Below are 13,943 nucleotides of genomic sequence, written 5' to 3' on the forward strand. Positions count from 1 at the left end.
GCAAGCTGTATTTACTCCACAAGTTCACAAAACTTGAATTTCACCTTTGGTCCTTGCTCAATTGTTTGCATAGGTTCTCACTGTCTTCTAGAACAGCCAGTCCTGGGCTAGCTCTTTCCATTAAGATTAGAAGGGAAAACAGGCCTGGCTTTCAACTCTCTACAGAAACTTGACAAGCCATTGCTGCAGGTGAAGGACCCAGCCAAGGGTCTTCTAAACCAGGTGTTCTCAGCTGCTAAGTACCTAGGTGACCTAAGACTCCAGGAGAGGGTCTTCCATATCTGAGCTACCTTGTCATCTAGAAAGTGTCAAGATTTGATAACCTAGTGAACACTTGTCCTCTCACTTCTCCAAGAAAGGCAGGGAAACTTGGAACCTCAGTAGTCATACAGTTTTCACAGTACATTAAATCAACTAAGCTGTTTAACCATAAGTCTACCATTCCATTTGTTTTGATATGATGCAAAAAAAAAAGTTTTTAAATTTTTCATTGATTGAAATCTAGAAATACCTGCATGGCATCCCATCAAGAGACCAACTACTACCTCACCAATATTTTACCCCTCCCTACCCCAGTTGTTTTGACATTGTTTCTTCAACTGATGACTTCAAAAATGGGATGCTAAGCCTTCCAAGGCCATGGGATGCTGGCTTTGATGGCCAGCCCCTCTGGTGGGGTAGGAATTAACATATCTTACAAGTTTCCAGGTGGTGCTGGTGCTGGTGGCCAGAGAATCATACTTTGAGAATCACAGCTGTGATTTATAGGAAAAGCTAACAATTTACAGGAAATGTGAAAGGCAGAGGATCCTATTAAACCATGAGAATGTATTTTAAATTCAGACTCTGAGAAATAGTTCCTTTGACAAATAAATTATATGGAAAAATCAAGTAATAAAGAACCTAGAGAGGCACCTGGGTGGCTCAGTCAGTTGAGCATCTGACTCTTGATTTCAGCTCAGGTCATGATCTCACGGTTTTGTGGGTTGGAGCCCGGTGTCAGGCTCTGCACTCACAGTGTGGAGCCTGCTTGAGATTCCCTCTCTCCCTCTCTCCCTCTCTCCCTCTCTCTCTCTCTGTCTCTCTCTCTCTGCCCCTCCCCTGCTCACACTCTGTCTCTCTCAAAATAAATAAACAAACTTAAAAAAAAAAAGAAATTAAGAACCTAGAGATTAAAAGAGATTTAACAGGCATGGAGAGCAGGGCCAATATAGCAGCAAGGTGGAAATACAAGACTTGACCTGTGTATGAAGCTAGATGTCAACATCTACCAGACTTTGCCCAGGGCCTCCTACAGCAGGTACAGGCTGGAATTTGGGCCAGCCTGCTTAGACTGGGCACCTCCAAATCACTTCAAAATGAAAGGTTGCCTATCAACTCAAGTATAAAATATCACAGGAGCTCCTTGCTTGGGCACCAACAGAAAACAATATCTTACCATTGATGAGGAGGTAGGGGCAGATTCCAGCTTCTACTGTGTTCCGGGACTACACTGGGCATAGTGCTTTCATTGACATTTACTTCATAGATCAGGGTGATGCCTTTGACTTTAACATCCTTCTGCAAAATCACCTCAAGTAGGTAAAGCAAGTATCTAAGATGTCCAAAGAATCTCAAGAACTAGACATTCATCCCAAATTGGATCTGGGCTTCAAGGAAGGACAGATCACCAAGTTGAGTAATAGTAACATTGCAACCAAGAGATGATATGTTTCTAAGCCCAGGACTACTAAACTTAGGCACTCCTAAGCCCTAAGCCCCACCTGGCCCTAGCCCCACCTGGAGGCAAAGTCACTATTTCCCTCTCCATCCTCAGAGGTTGCCACGAGCAGTCATGTTGCCCCCACCACCCATTCCAAATCTAACCATGGAGGCAGTGACATAGATATCTTAGGCTTCTCCCATTCTTGTCATAACACCAGCTCCAGTCTCTGAGAAATGACTTGGGGAGACTTTGGCACTGCTTCCAGCTCTGTTCCAAACCTGGCACCACAGCCATCCAACTAAGTCCAGGACTGAATAGCCTTGGCAGAACACCAAGAACAGACTTGAAGAATAAAAATGACCTTGAGAAGATAGGATAGAAAACCCCGTGTTTGATGAAGAAAATGGCGGAGGTACAGAGAAGACTTTTTCTAAAGAATTGCAATATATAATGCATTTGTTTGGTGGATGATCAGAATACTTTTTTTTAATGTTTATTTATTTCTGAGAGAGAGAGAATCCCAAGCAGGTTCCACACTGTCAGTGTCAAGACCCATACAGTGCTCCATCTCACAAACTGTGAGATCACAACCAGAGCCAAAGTCAAGAGTCAGACACTCAACCAACTGAGCCACCCAGGTACCCTGGATGATCGGAATACTTACACTAAGACAGTGCATATTCTTGAAGACATTGCCATAGAGTTCATTCTGAAACGACGCACAAGGGAATGTCAAATGAAAGACAAGGTAAGTACAAGTTGAGGATTCATCTTTTTGATATGAAAGGACCCAGGGAAGTTTGCTAAGGTTACTCGTGATTACTGTGAATGAAAATTTGAAACGAGCCGGAAAATAATTTGATGAAGCCTACTATGGATCTTGACACTTTTTGTAATTTATGAAGCTTCAGTATCTTGTGTGGAAACCATATATAATAACTGAATATTTTCTACAGTAAGGTCCATGTAATTGAAAGATGGAGAAACACAAAATTTTCATGTCTTCAATTTTAGAGTGATATTTGAGATTTTAATTGCCTGCTTTGATAATACCATATTTGAATTACTCATTGGGTTTTAATGACCACACAAAAGTTAAATTATCTTGCAAACCACACAGTTCCTTCTGACTTTTGACTATCTAAATGATGAAGTAGTACTTATATTAGATGACTTTGTGCCATTGTAAGCTATACTATAGCTATTTATTTTTATTTTTTAAGTGATTTATTTTTGATAGAGGAAGCACGAGCAGGGGAGGGACAGAGAGTGAGGGGGACAGAGGATCTGAAGCAGGCTCTGTGCTGACAGCAGAGACCCCACTTGGGGCTCAAACTCACAAACCTTGAGATCATGACCTGAGCTGAAATCAGACACTTAACTGACTGAGCCCCTACTATAACTATTTAATGTTATCATATATTATATATAAATATGTAACTATTTAACCAGCTGCCCCTACTATAGCTATTTAATATGTGAAATCTAAATGTCACCTTTACCCTGTGATACCTGAACCCAAGTTCCTAGACAACAGTAATCTAACAGATTATTAAGGATACTAAATGGTTTAATCACTATAATGTACACCTGCAACTAATATCTAACTGGGATTTAAATAAAAAATTTAACAAAAGATAGTAAACTGGTTTGTGTTTCTCTTAAGTAGATGATATGGGAATATAGTCTTTTGTACTACTGTTTATCTGCCTTAAAAGATAATTTTCTTCAGGGACACCTGGGTGGCTCAGTTGGTTGAGCATCTAATGCACTGGGTGTGGAGCCTGCTTGGGATTCTCTCTCCCCCTCCCTGACTCACACACATGCTCGCTCTCTCACTCTCTCTCTCTCTCTCTCTCTCTCTCAAAATAAATAAACTTTAAAAAAAAAAGATAATTGCCTTCCATGTCCTTTTCTTTAGATAGCAAGTGATTTGGGGGAGAAACTAAATTTCACGTGAATGCTTGTGTTGGAAGGCTTTTTTGACTTAAAAGCTCTGGGGCTTAGACAATAATATTTGTCAAGTTGTAGAACTCATTTTCCTGGATCAGATTAAAGCTTCTAAAATACATGTTTTTAGCAGTAGTTGGAATGGAATTGCTTAAAACGCTGATGCCAGAATAAGCATTTGGGGTAGTGTTTTATTAACATATTTGTTAGCACTTGTTGATTGTGAAAATGTGTACTCGATTAAAATCAAATATGGTTTATGGAAACCACTTCCTCAACTTCCTGTAGTTCAGGATATACATATTTTGTGTGTGTTTAGGTATTAAATTATTATTACACTCAAAATAAGGATTGAAATTACATTTAAAGAGATCAGTGAATATCACTATTTATGAAATTGAGCATTTTGTGCATTTATAAACAGTATAAATCAATAATTGGGAAATTCTACTTTCTTAACCTATTAATACTAGGAATAAAATATGAAAAATTAAACAAACAAAAAAAGGACTCACGACTCTGGGGACACAAATCTTTAAATTGGAAACCCTTCTCTGTCCCAGAACTAAAACTAGTGGACAGTCTTTTTCTTAACTTTACCATTGCAAGCTGGTTTATGTAATTTGGTATCATACTTGTTATGTTACTTGCTATGTATCTGCTGTCTCCTGCTCACTAACAAGGCGAGAATAGTGGGACTTACCATACCTGTGGCTTACTGTGAATGGCTCAGCAGCCCAGGGAGAAGTGACTCGAATGCCTATAAAATTCTCCACCTTCTAAATTCAAATTTTTTCAGTCATCTCAGACCCTCACATACCTCTTTGTGAAGTCCTATTTAGCAATTTCAGGAGACAAAAAATCTCTGCATTTCTTTCTCCCCTAAGCCAATTCTCTGAAAGTGGACAGAATGACCTGAGTGCTTATAAATCCAGAATTTGGGCAGGAATAGGGATGGAGAAAGTTAACCTTTCTTGGCGCTGCTCTGTATCCTTCTTTATCCTGCTGCATCCGCTGCATCCAGTGCTGACCGCAGCTCCATCACCTTCTTGTACATTCACATGTCCCTTCCTATGGTAAAAGGTGGCATCAATGGCATCTCCACTATCCTCTGTCGGTTGAAAAGCACATCATCTTTGGCCAGTAGGTATGGCTTGGTTGAAGGAAGTTCAAGGGGCTTCTCAGTTATATTCTACGGAAGTGTTTGTTTTCTTGTAGCTCCATCCTGTTGTCACACGTGAAGCAAAGCTTCACTTGGTATTGGCCCCATTGTCCAATCAAAAGTCATGGGTTTGGAGTTTCTAACCTAACCTGTGGAGCAGAGAGTTCGAAAGCACTCAGCTCATGATCAATACCCACGTTGCCATACTGCCTGGGTATCTGGTCCCTTTCTGTAAACATTTTTTGGTCAATCTTGCAGTTCTTCAGTAGAAATATGTTATAGCATCATTTATAAAGTTGAAGGGCCATAGCTCCAGCTAATTGACAGGCTTCCCAAAGCGAAGGCTCTACTACCCAACACCTAGAGAACCTCAAAAGCGGTTACCGTCCCACCACTTTTCCTTCCCTCTGCCCCTTTCCGTGTACAGTGCTGTGAGGAGGTTGTTCCTTCTCAGATGAATGGGGCCCATCAGTTTGGTTAATTAAAGGACAATCTGAAGATTGTCTGTTAGGGTGAGGGTGGGGTTGGAAGATATAATTTCTTAGCACTTACTTGGATGCCCTTATGGACTAAATGTGTTCCTCAAAATCCATGCTGATATCTAATCCTTAATGTGACAGTATTTGGAGGTAGGGTCTGTGGGAGGTGATTAGGTCATGAGTGTGGAGCATCATGAATAGGACTAGTGCCCTCCTAAGAGGCCACAGAGTTTACTTACTTTCTGCCATGTAAGGGTCTGAGAAGTCAGCTGCCTGCAACCAGAAGAGCACCTTCTCCAGAACCTCATTCTGCTGGCACCCTGATCTCAGACTCCCAGCCTCCAGAACTGAGAGAGATCAATGTTTGTTGCCAATAAACCATCCCATCCATGGTATTTTGCTCCAGCAGCCCAGGGGAAGACTGAGGCTAGCAATCTGAATGGAGGAAATCCTTATATTTAGCTTCAACGTCTATTCTCTCTTGACTCTGCTTCTTTATCTCTTCCTAACTTTGGGTCCATTTTGTTTTCATTGTACTCCCCTTCCGGCAGCTCTATGCTTGCAGAGCCATAGCAGGACATCTTTAAATTAACATTTTAAATAGAAAACAGGGGCACCTAGTTCGCTAAGTCAGTTGGGCATTCGGTTTTTGATTTCGTCTCAGGTCATGATCTTGCGGTTCATGAGATGGAGCCCCATGCTGGGCTCTGTGCTAACAGTGCGGAGCCTGCTTGGGATTCTGTCCCTCTCTTCCTCTCTCTTCCTGCCTCTTCCTGCCCCTCCCCCACTCACACATGCACGCTCGCTCTCTCACTCTCTCAAAAGAAAAAAAAGAGAAAAAACCCTAAAAGGAAACTCTCCACAATCATTAGTGACTAAGTACCGGGAACCTATGTTCTCAATCTTCCTCCATGTTATGTTGTTTGTGTTCTCAAGATGATAATACGTGTATAAATTGCTGACACATTAAAAATAAAGTTTAAAGTATATACATATAAAGCATATATTGGTGCAATAATGGTAATTTAGAACAAGGGACTCAAGAGACAACTATTTGTAGTGTGCTGTCTTTCCCTTGAACCTTACCCAAATACACATGCTGTAAAACAAAACATTTATGATACAATCAGGGAAATTTGAACACTGGATATTTGGTGAAGTACAGTTTTGGGGCACGATAATGGTATTGTAGTTTTTTTTTAAAAGAACTATCTTTTAGGGATACTAAAATACTTTGAAATGAAATGGTAAGATGATGCCTGGGGTTTGCTTCAAAACAATCTGGGGGGAAAGAAGAGTGAAGGAGTGTCGAGGAAATAAGAATGGTCATGAAATGGTGAATACAGGCAAATGGAGATTCATTATACCCTACGCTCTTCATTGAACGTTAAAATTTCCCATAATAAAAAGTAACAAAACAAAACACAGAGTGACAGACATATATTTACTCCGACACCAGTTATTTAAACAAGACGAATCCAGGTCTCACTCCCAAACTCCCCAGGCTTCCGGAGAGGAATGGAAGCCAAATGTCCCAGGCCACCCCTTTGAGCACCTCAGCAGTAACGGCCATCTGTCCCGGGGAGCAGCAGTACCAGTCTCAGCTTGCACATGTGGTAAAGATGAAAGAAGCCTGGATGAACGACATGTTTCTCAACATACATATTGGAGAGAACTACATGGATCACAACACCCACAGGAAGGTAGGAGGAACCCTCACCCTCAGGTCCCATGTTCTCCAGGTGCCCTGGGCCTACTTGACAGGGGTAAAGGTATTCCATCCTCTGAAGCTGCCCCAGTTGGGCACCTGGAGCTGTGGAGCACACGTGCTCTTGGTTCACTTTCAGCTCCAAGGCTGGGTAGGGCACAGTCAGCTCTGGGGCCTTGCACGTTTCCTAGGATTAGCCAGCAGAGACTCAAGTCTCCGTACTGCCTCCATTCCTGCTCCCCACTGTGGGGTAGCACAGAAAATGGGAACCAAGCGAGCAAATTCAAATTGGGGTGGGGAGGGAGAATGCCACAAACCTTTGATTCTCCTTCAGTCTTGGCCTGCTAAGAGTAGGAGGAAACAGTACCTGGACGGCAGAAAGTAAGATGGTAACAGACCATGAAAACAAGCTAAAAGCTGAGCGCCAAGGACTGCCTATCCCTTGGGACCCAAAATATGATTATTTGTGTCATATGTATGTCTGAGGAACATGGCTACTTGTATTTCATTTATTCAGTTTCAGCCTCTCCCAAATATCCTTTTTTATTGAGTACCTGTGTCAAGCATGGTATCTCATTTAATCTTCCCCTAGAAATTACCTGTGGAAGGAACACCACCTGAGGAAGGTGTTATTAGCCTCAGTACAGATACAGAAACTGGAAACAAGAGCTTAAGCAACTTGCCCAAATTCACACAGCTTATAAGAGGAAGAGCTGGGATATGAGCCTTATTCTTACTTCACAAAGCTGCTATGTTGGGGAAATTGATGTTGACCCTAGGAATCTGCCCAAGAGCCCCAAAAAGAGAGGGGTTCCTAGGTGACAAAATTGAGACTGTTTATACCCTGCCCCTGCCAATCGCCAGCCAGTCTGCCTGGTTCTCATGGCACAACTGGGAGTTGAGTGGATGCATCAAAGGAGGTTCTTCCCATGCTGTGCTCCATCCTTGGTACAGGGTGCCTCACTAGGCTTCTCTACCCCATCATCACATCCCAGTTTCCAGAAACCTCTTGGGCCCCATGAGGAGCTCCCATTACCATCTGTAGTGATGCTTGCATCAGCTTCCACGATTGAACACTGGGACACAGTGCACACATGCTGCTCTCTCCCCTTTCTTGCCACCATGCCCCAGTTTCTGCTCCCTCTATCCCACCAAGACTGCTCTGGTCAGCTCATCAGGCATCTGAGAATCAGGTGCTACTTTCCAGAATGCAGCCCACAGGACCTCTGAGCTGTATCAGAGCCTGCTGACTACCTCTCCTCCTTGGCCTTGTGACACTTCCTCTGGGGACCTTTCTCCAATGGATGCTCCCTTGAGCTCCACTGCAGGCTCTGTAACACTCAGGACTGCCCCGGGTTCTTGCCTCCCCCTGCCCTGGACACTCTCCTCGGGTGACTTGAGGCCTCACCTCATTTCCAGGCCTTCAGTTGCTTGCTCTGCCTTGACCAAGTCCTTTGGGCCAGTGCCTTTCTGCTCACCTCACTACTTCAGGACTTGGATGGCTGCAGGGCATGGGATCCGGCTTTCCTGGTGGCCAAGTAATGCAATCCCAGCAAGTGAGGGAGGGAAAACTTGGAGCAACAAAAGAAGACAAGAGGAAGAGGAGGTGAATCTGCTCTCCATCCTTCCATGAATCCCAATGGAATGTTCCAGCTGGGCACAGTGTTTCTCAACAGTCTATCCAGAGACGGTACACACAGGCAAGGGGTTAGCTGTGTCTTTGTGAAGCAGCGGCCAACTCCTAAAAACATACCTCATTTCTTTTTCTTCCCTGCCTAGCTTCCCTCAATCCTCTTCCTCCATCTCAGTGCTTGGGGATTGCAGCTGCCTTAAGCACTAGCACTTCAGCTTTGCCTCCGGCTCGATTTTCTGAGGAACCTGAACTAAGACACTACACCTCATCCAAATCTCCAACCACCACTGACACAGCTCGTTCCCCTATCTGTATCTCCAACCTAGACTTCCCTAAGCTCCAGACCCAGCTGGCTCCAACTGCCAATGGCCATCTGCACTCGGGCATTCTCACAAGCACCTCAAACTCATTTTCAAAATGAAACTCACAGTTCTCTTCCCCAAATGTGTACTCTTCTCCTGTGTTTGGGGGGATGAAGAAATAAAAGACATCTTGTTGGAATTCTGTTGGTCTAAAGTGAGTGACAGATGGGTTAACTAACGATTACAATGGAAAGAGAGGCTTCCTGGCATAAAGCAGTGTTGCAGGTGCGTGTACTGGGGAAGAGAAGAAAGCCTGCCATGCACCAGGCACGGTGCTAGAAGCCCATGTGCATTATCTCATTTAGCCTTCACAGCAACCCTGTAAGGTATCATTCTTTCCATGCTGTGATTCAGAAACAGACTAAAGATTAGAAACCTTGCCAAGTAACAAAACAACTAAATCCAAGCACACCTGGAAAAAAAGTTCATAGTCTCTGCTCCGTCCAGAAGAGGAGCACCTAACAAGCAACAGGAATTGGGAGATTCCCTAAGGTGGCAATGTCAGAGTGGTCTTAATACATGAACAGGATGTCAGCTGAGGCGGGATGGGGGCAGGGAGGTGGAGCAGAGGGCAGGAGGGGGGCTAGCATTCTGAGCAGTGGAAAGGAGTCTGAGAGAGCACAGGGTGGCAAAGAAACTGTAGGGATTCACTAAGGCTAGACCACAAGGCACATGTGGACAAGTAGCCCCACAAGAGGATGGAGAGGTGGGCAGGACCCAAATCATAGACAGCCTATTCTAGTAGGTGTGCTATTCTAGTGAATTCAAATTTTATACTCTAGATACTTAGAGAAACTGTTTCAGGGTTTTATCTAAATTTTGCATTTTAGTTGGAAGAATCATTTCAGGATTTAAAGCAAGGAATAACATGGCCCAGTTTGCATCTGGAAAGGTCCCTCTGCCGTCAACAGGAACTGGTTGAGAGACACATGGAGGTTGGGTAGCTGAGCCTAAGTCCCAGCTCTCCTAACTGAAGATGAACTTAGGTGCCAAACCCTTGGTCCAGCCCTTTCCCCCTTGTTCACAGTAACTTATTGCACGTGAACATTCTATCGTTTGAGAGGCTGTGCCTCTCAAATTTGGCACAGCCAAAGCCTCCTCAGCATCCCTTCTTCTCCACTCCCACTCTGAGCTGAAAGGCCCAAGTCCCACTCCCAACAACACACAGAAAGCACTGAAGCAGAAGTTGCTTTAATCAAGGGGTGAAGTCCTCTATCAGGGGGACCTCACTGAACCTTTGGTGGTGGGGTCTCAGCCTACCCCCCACATGCCCTGAGGCCCCTCAGGAAGGAGGGAGCAGCTGAACAGCAAATTCTGGCAGAGGCCAGGGAATGGAAATAGGGGAACCCAAGTCGAGGGGCAGGAGCAGGGCACTGACTGGCAGAAGTGAAGCTGAGTAGGGCAGGAACAGCTGTACACACACGGTTCTACAATGGGGACTAACTGAGGTGGCTGTGCATCAGGCAGAGTGGCACCAGGAGGGCTGAGGGTAGAAGTGGATGGGGCAAGGGGTGGGTGTGGGAGAGGAGAAGGAGCACTTAGGAGATGAGGCGACCATGAAGCTGGTGCAGCTGCTCCTGGGTCAGCACCAGCCGGTGTCGCTGTCCAAGGCCAGCTGCGCACGAGAAGGTCACTTTGCCCATGTAGACGGTGTCGTCCTGCTGCTCCTCCTTGGCCTGGGAGTTGGCAAGGGGAAGAGGTCACCTGAGCTGTGTGCCACTCACAAGGCCTCTGAGCATGGAGACTAAGGCAGTCCCTGTGAGATAGGCTTTGAGGATCCTAAACTATGGTGACCACATATTTCAAATCAGAATTGAGGTACATAGTCTGACAAGGGAGTTTTGAGTCTCTCCTGGTGTCAAAAATCATAGATGTTTAACTGCTAAAATACTGAATTTCTGGAAGCACTGCAAGCACTCTTGAGTCCCTTATAAGTAAGACTTGGCCAGGCAACTCATGTTGTGTAGTTGTTGGACCTGAGACCCCAAAGCCCTCTTCATATTCTGGAGGAGAGGGGAAGGACCCGCGTGAACCCTCAATACTGCCCATCCTCCCCCCGATGCTCCCTCTTACCCTGAGGAAGGCTGATGAAGGGAAAGTGGCAAAGTCAGTGGGGACTGTGGCTCCAGGGCGCTGAGATACGGTCTCCTTAAGGACCTCATCCTGGCAAGGAGTGGAACAAGGGTTCATTGAGGGGACCCCCACAGGCTAGCCCAGTATCTCCCTGGCTTCACAGGGACACTAATATCAGGGGGCAGGGACCTGGTCCTCTCTGTCATCATACTTTTGCTCTCACCGCCAACCCCATCCAATATCCTTACTTTACAGATCCTTATCCTTTAAGGTCCAACTCAGATTCTACGGCCCCTGGGAAGCCATCCGCAACCATTCTACCCCACAGTGATCTCAGCACTGAAGAAGCTGCACCCAAACCACACACTCTTAAGATGATCCTAGCTCAACCCATTTTGTTGATGAGAATCTGTCTTCTGTCTGCACCGAGACAGTGAGCTTCCAAAGCAGGAACCCCACCTTGCCCTCTACCTCTTATCACAGGGCTGGGCTCAGAGGAAATATGGGAGTGCCTGTGGAAACAAATGTGCTAAGGATTCCACCAGGGAACACTATGAAGCAAACTCTGTAGACTGAGGAAGGGCAGGGTCTGAGCTAACCTTGAGTTTCTCGATGGTGTCACTTAAGGACTTGAGCTGAGCCACCTGCTCCAGGAGCTGGGCCGACGGGCTCTTGGCAGCTGTGGGGAGGGAAGGCTAGTGAGGCCCACCAAGGCCCAAGCAGGCAGCTGTACTGGATTAAGAGTCAGAAAGTGAAGATACTAGACCTTCTCATGGAGCAGGTACGTAATGGGTGAATCAAGCAAATTGAACACTGAGGCCAAAAAGCAATGCCAGGAAGAGCCTCTACAGTATGGCAGCTGCCTGGGTAGGGGTTACAGCCCTGGGGCAAAGGGAGGGGGTATATTATTAATCTCAGGGGTTGGTGGCTCCATACCAGGGCTGGTACGAGTGATATCTACTACGTGGGTGTGCGTGCTCAGTTGATTCAACGTCTCCAACAGCTGGCTGGTCTTACGATACAGCGCTCCAGCTGTTAGCTCACTATCAGGGCCCTCATGGGGTGAGAGCTTTGCCACATGCAGGGGGCGCAGGGCTGCTAAGGACGCCTTCATCTGGGCTCCCTGTGAAGGAAAGAAGAGGAATGGCAGTGAGAGGTGACAGAAGGCCCTGCCATCTATCATCAATGGGGCAGGGGGGGCTCCACCTGCACCCCAGTCCTCCTTGTGAACAACTCACCTTGAGGATGCTATTCTCATGCTGTAACTGGGAGATATGTAGCCTCATGGCAGAGATCTGCTGCAGCAGCAGGGGTGAATCCTTCACCAGCCCAGGGCCTGCAACAGACCCTGGAGCCTGCCCAGGGGTGCCTCCTGTGTGTACCAAGACAAATGCCATCAGCTCCAAGTGGAGAGGGCTGAAGATGGGCCCCATCTCCACTCAACCCCTCTCCTTATCCACTCCCACCTCCAGTCCTGCTTGCTCCCAAGGGGGGAGCCTTATCCTGCTCCCCCAGGCTGGTAACCCCCACCAGGGTGGGTTCCCACAGCCCCGGTAACCCCCCACCAGGGCGGGTCTCTACCTCGCTGCTGTTCTTCTGTGATCGGAATAGCCCATGGGGGAGCAGGAAGAGAGGAGAGAGGAGTTAGACAATTTGGGGCTAAGGGGTCACACCAGAGGAATGCTGGTCACAACCTACAGGGAAACCCTAATCACTCCTCCTCTAATAAGACCCTGCCTCTGCCCTCTGCATCTGGGGTATGAGCAAATACGTGTGAAGGAAAGATAAGAAAGAGGAATAAGGCCATGAGACGGGGTGCAGAGCATAAGGAAGAACAGCAGTGGGGGTGTGCGTGGAGGAAGCACTTGGGGCATGTGGCGTTCCAGCCTCCCTGCCTCATATTCCATCTCCAAGAAGGGCAGAGGGGATGCTCCCAAGACCCTGAGAGGTCTGCACCCTAGTTTCCCACAGCAGCAAAGCTGAAGTTGAAGAAGCAGCCACATTCCTGCTCCTTGGGTTCCCCACTGTTCTGAGGCAAAAGACACTCTTTTTGGTGGGAAATTTTGTAAGTCTGAACCGGTATGTTTAAAAAGCCTGTGCCAAAACAACACAACTTGGTAACTTCTGGAGACCCCTTCCCCAAAGAACAGGAGCCCACTGTACCACAGGAGTCCAAAGTCAACAAGGTACTTGGTCACCTCCCAAGATCAAGAGGCACCAGTGAGGGGGGCTTTGATGAGAACAAGACCTTGGGTGAGGCCAGGTGACAAGACAGGCATAGCAGGGGAGCGCTAGAGATCTTGAGGGCTTTAGGGCAAGAAGTCTGTCTTCTGGAGGTAAGAAACTGAAAAACTATAGAGCAGATGAGAACTAACATGGCAGTAGCCACCTCCATGATCCAGGAAAACTGGGGAGCCTGGGCCCAATAACCAGAAAAACTCCAGGTAAGGAGCCCTGACCACACTGGAGACCAGGCAGAGGTCAGTACACAAGCCCCAAGTGGGAGAAGTCAGCAAGGGGACAGACAACCACACCATGGAGTAAAGCCATGTGAATTCAGTAGGGGGAAATGCAAAGTGTAAGCAGAGGAGCAATCGAGTGCAGGAACCAGGCATGGCTGGATACGGCAGCAGAGTCAGCCCAATCTGCTGCAGGCTGATGACCCTCTGGGATATAGGGCTGGGACAGAAAGGCCAGACTGCAGGTCCAAAAGGGACATATGCTACAGTCTAACTGTTATGGTAATTCTGAGGTCCACTGACAAGTTGGTAATGGCCCACCTTGATCAGGGCTGGGGGAGCGGGGGGGGGGGGGGGGGGGTGGAAACCTCTGCACATATCTTCAGGAGAAGTAAAAACTTGGTGAAAAACT

General features: G+C 46.4%; 1 protein-coding gene across 7 annotated transcripts in view; it reads right to left on the reverse strand.

Moving 5' to 3' along the window:
• Window positions 1–10,174: 10,174 nt before the first annotated feature.
• DCTN1 (dynactin subunit 1) overlaps window positions 10,175–13,943 on the reverse strand; it is a 30,937-nt gene continuing 27,168 nt past the window's right edge. For 4 of the 7 annotated variants that reach the window (XM_042932754.1, XM_042932752.1, XM_042932759.1 and 1 more), the window contains 6 exons: window positions 12,654–12,668; window positions 12,311–12,444; window positions 12,009–12,195; window positions 11,672–11,751; window positions 11,073–11,162; window positions 10,175–10,675 (listed from right to left, as the gene is read on the reverse strand). In XM_042932754.1, the coding sequence (XP_042788688.1) occupies window positions 10,538–10,675; window positions 11,073–11,162; window positions 11,672–11,751; window positions 12,009–12,195; window positions 12,311–12,444; window positions 12,654–12,668 (644 nt within the window). In that variant the 3' untranslated portion in view covers window positions 10,175–10,537. The remainder of the gene's footprint in view (window positions 10,676–11,072; window positions 11,163–11,671; window positions 11,752–12,008; window positions 12,196–12,310; window positions 12,445–12,653; window positions 12,669–13,943) is intronic. The other 3 variants (XM_042932755.1, XM_042932753.1, XM_042932758.1) reach the window with 1 other exon arrangement.

This window comes from Panthera leo, chromosome A3 (assembly GCF_018350215.1).
Source record: "Panthera leo isolate Ple1 chromosome A3, P.leo_Ple1_pat1.1, whole genome shotgun sequence".
Taxonomy (NCBI): Eukaryota; Metazoa; Chordata; class Mammalia; order Carnivora; family Felidae; genus Panthera; species Panthera leo.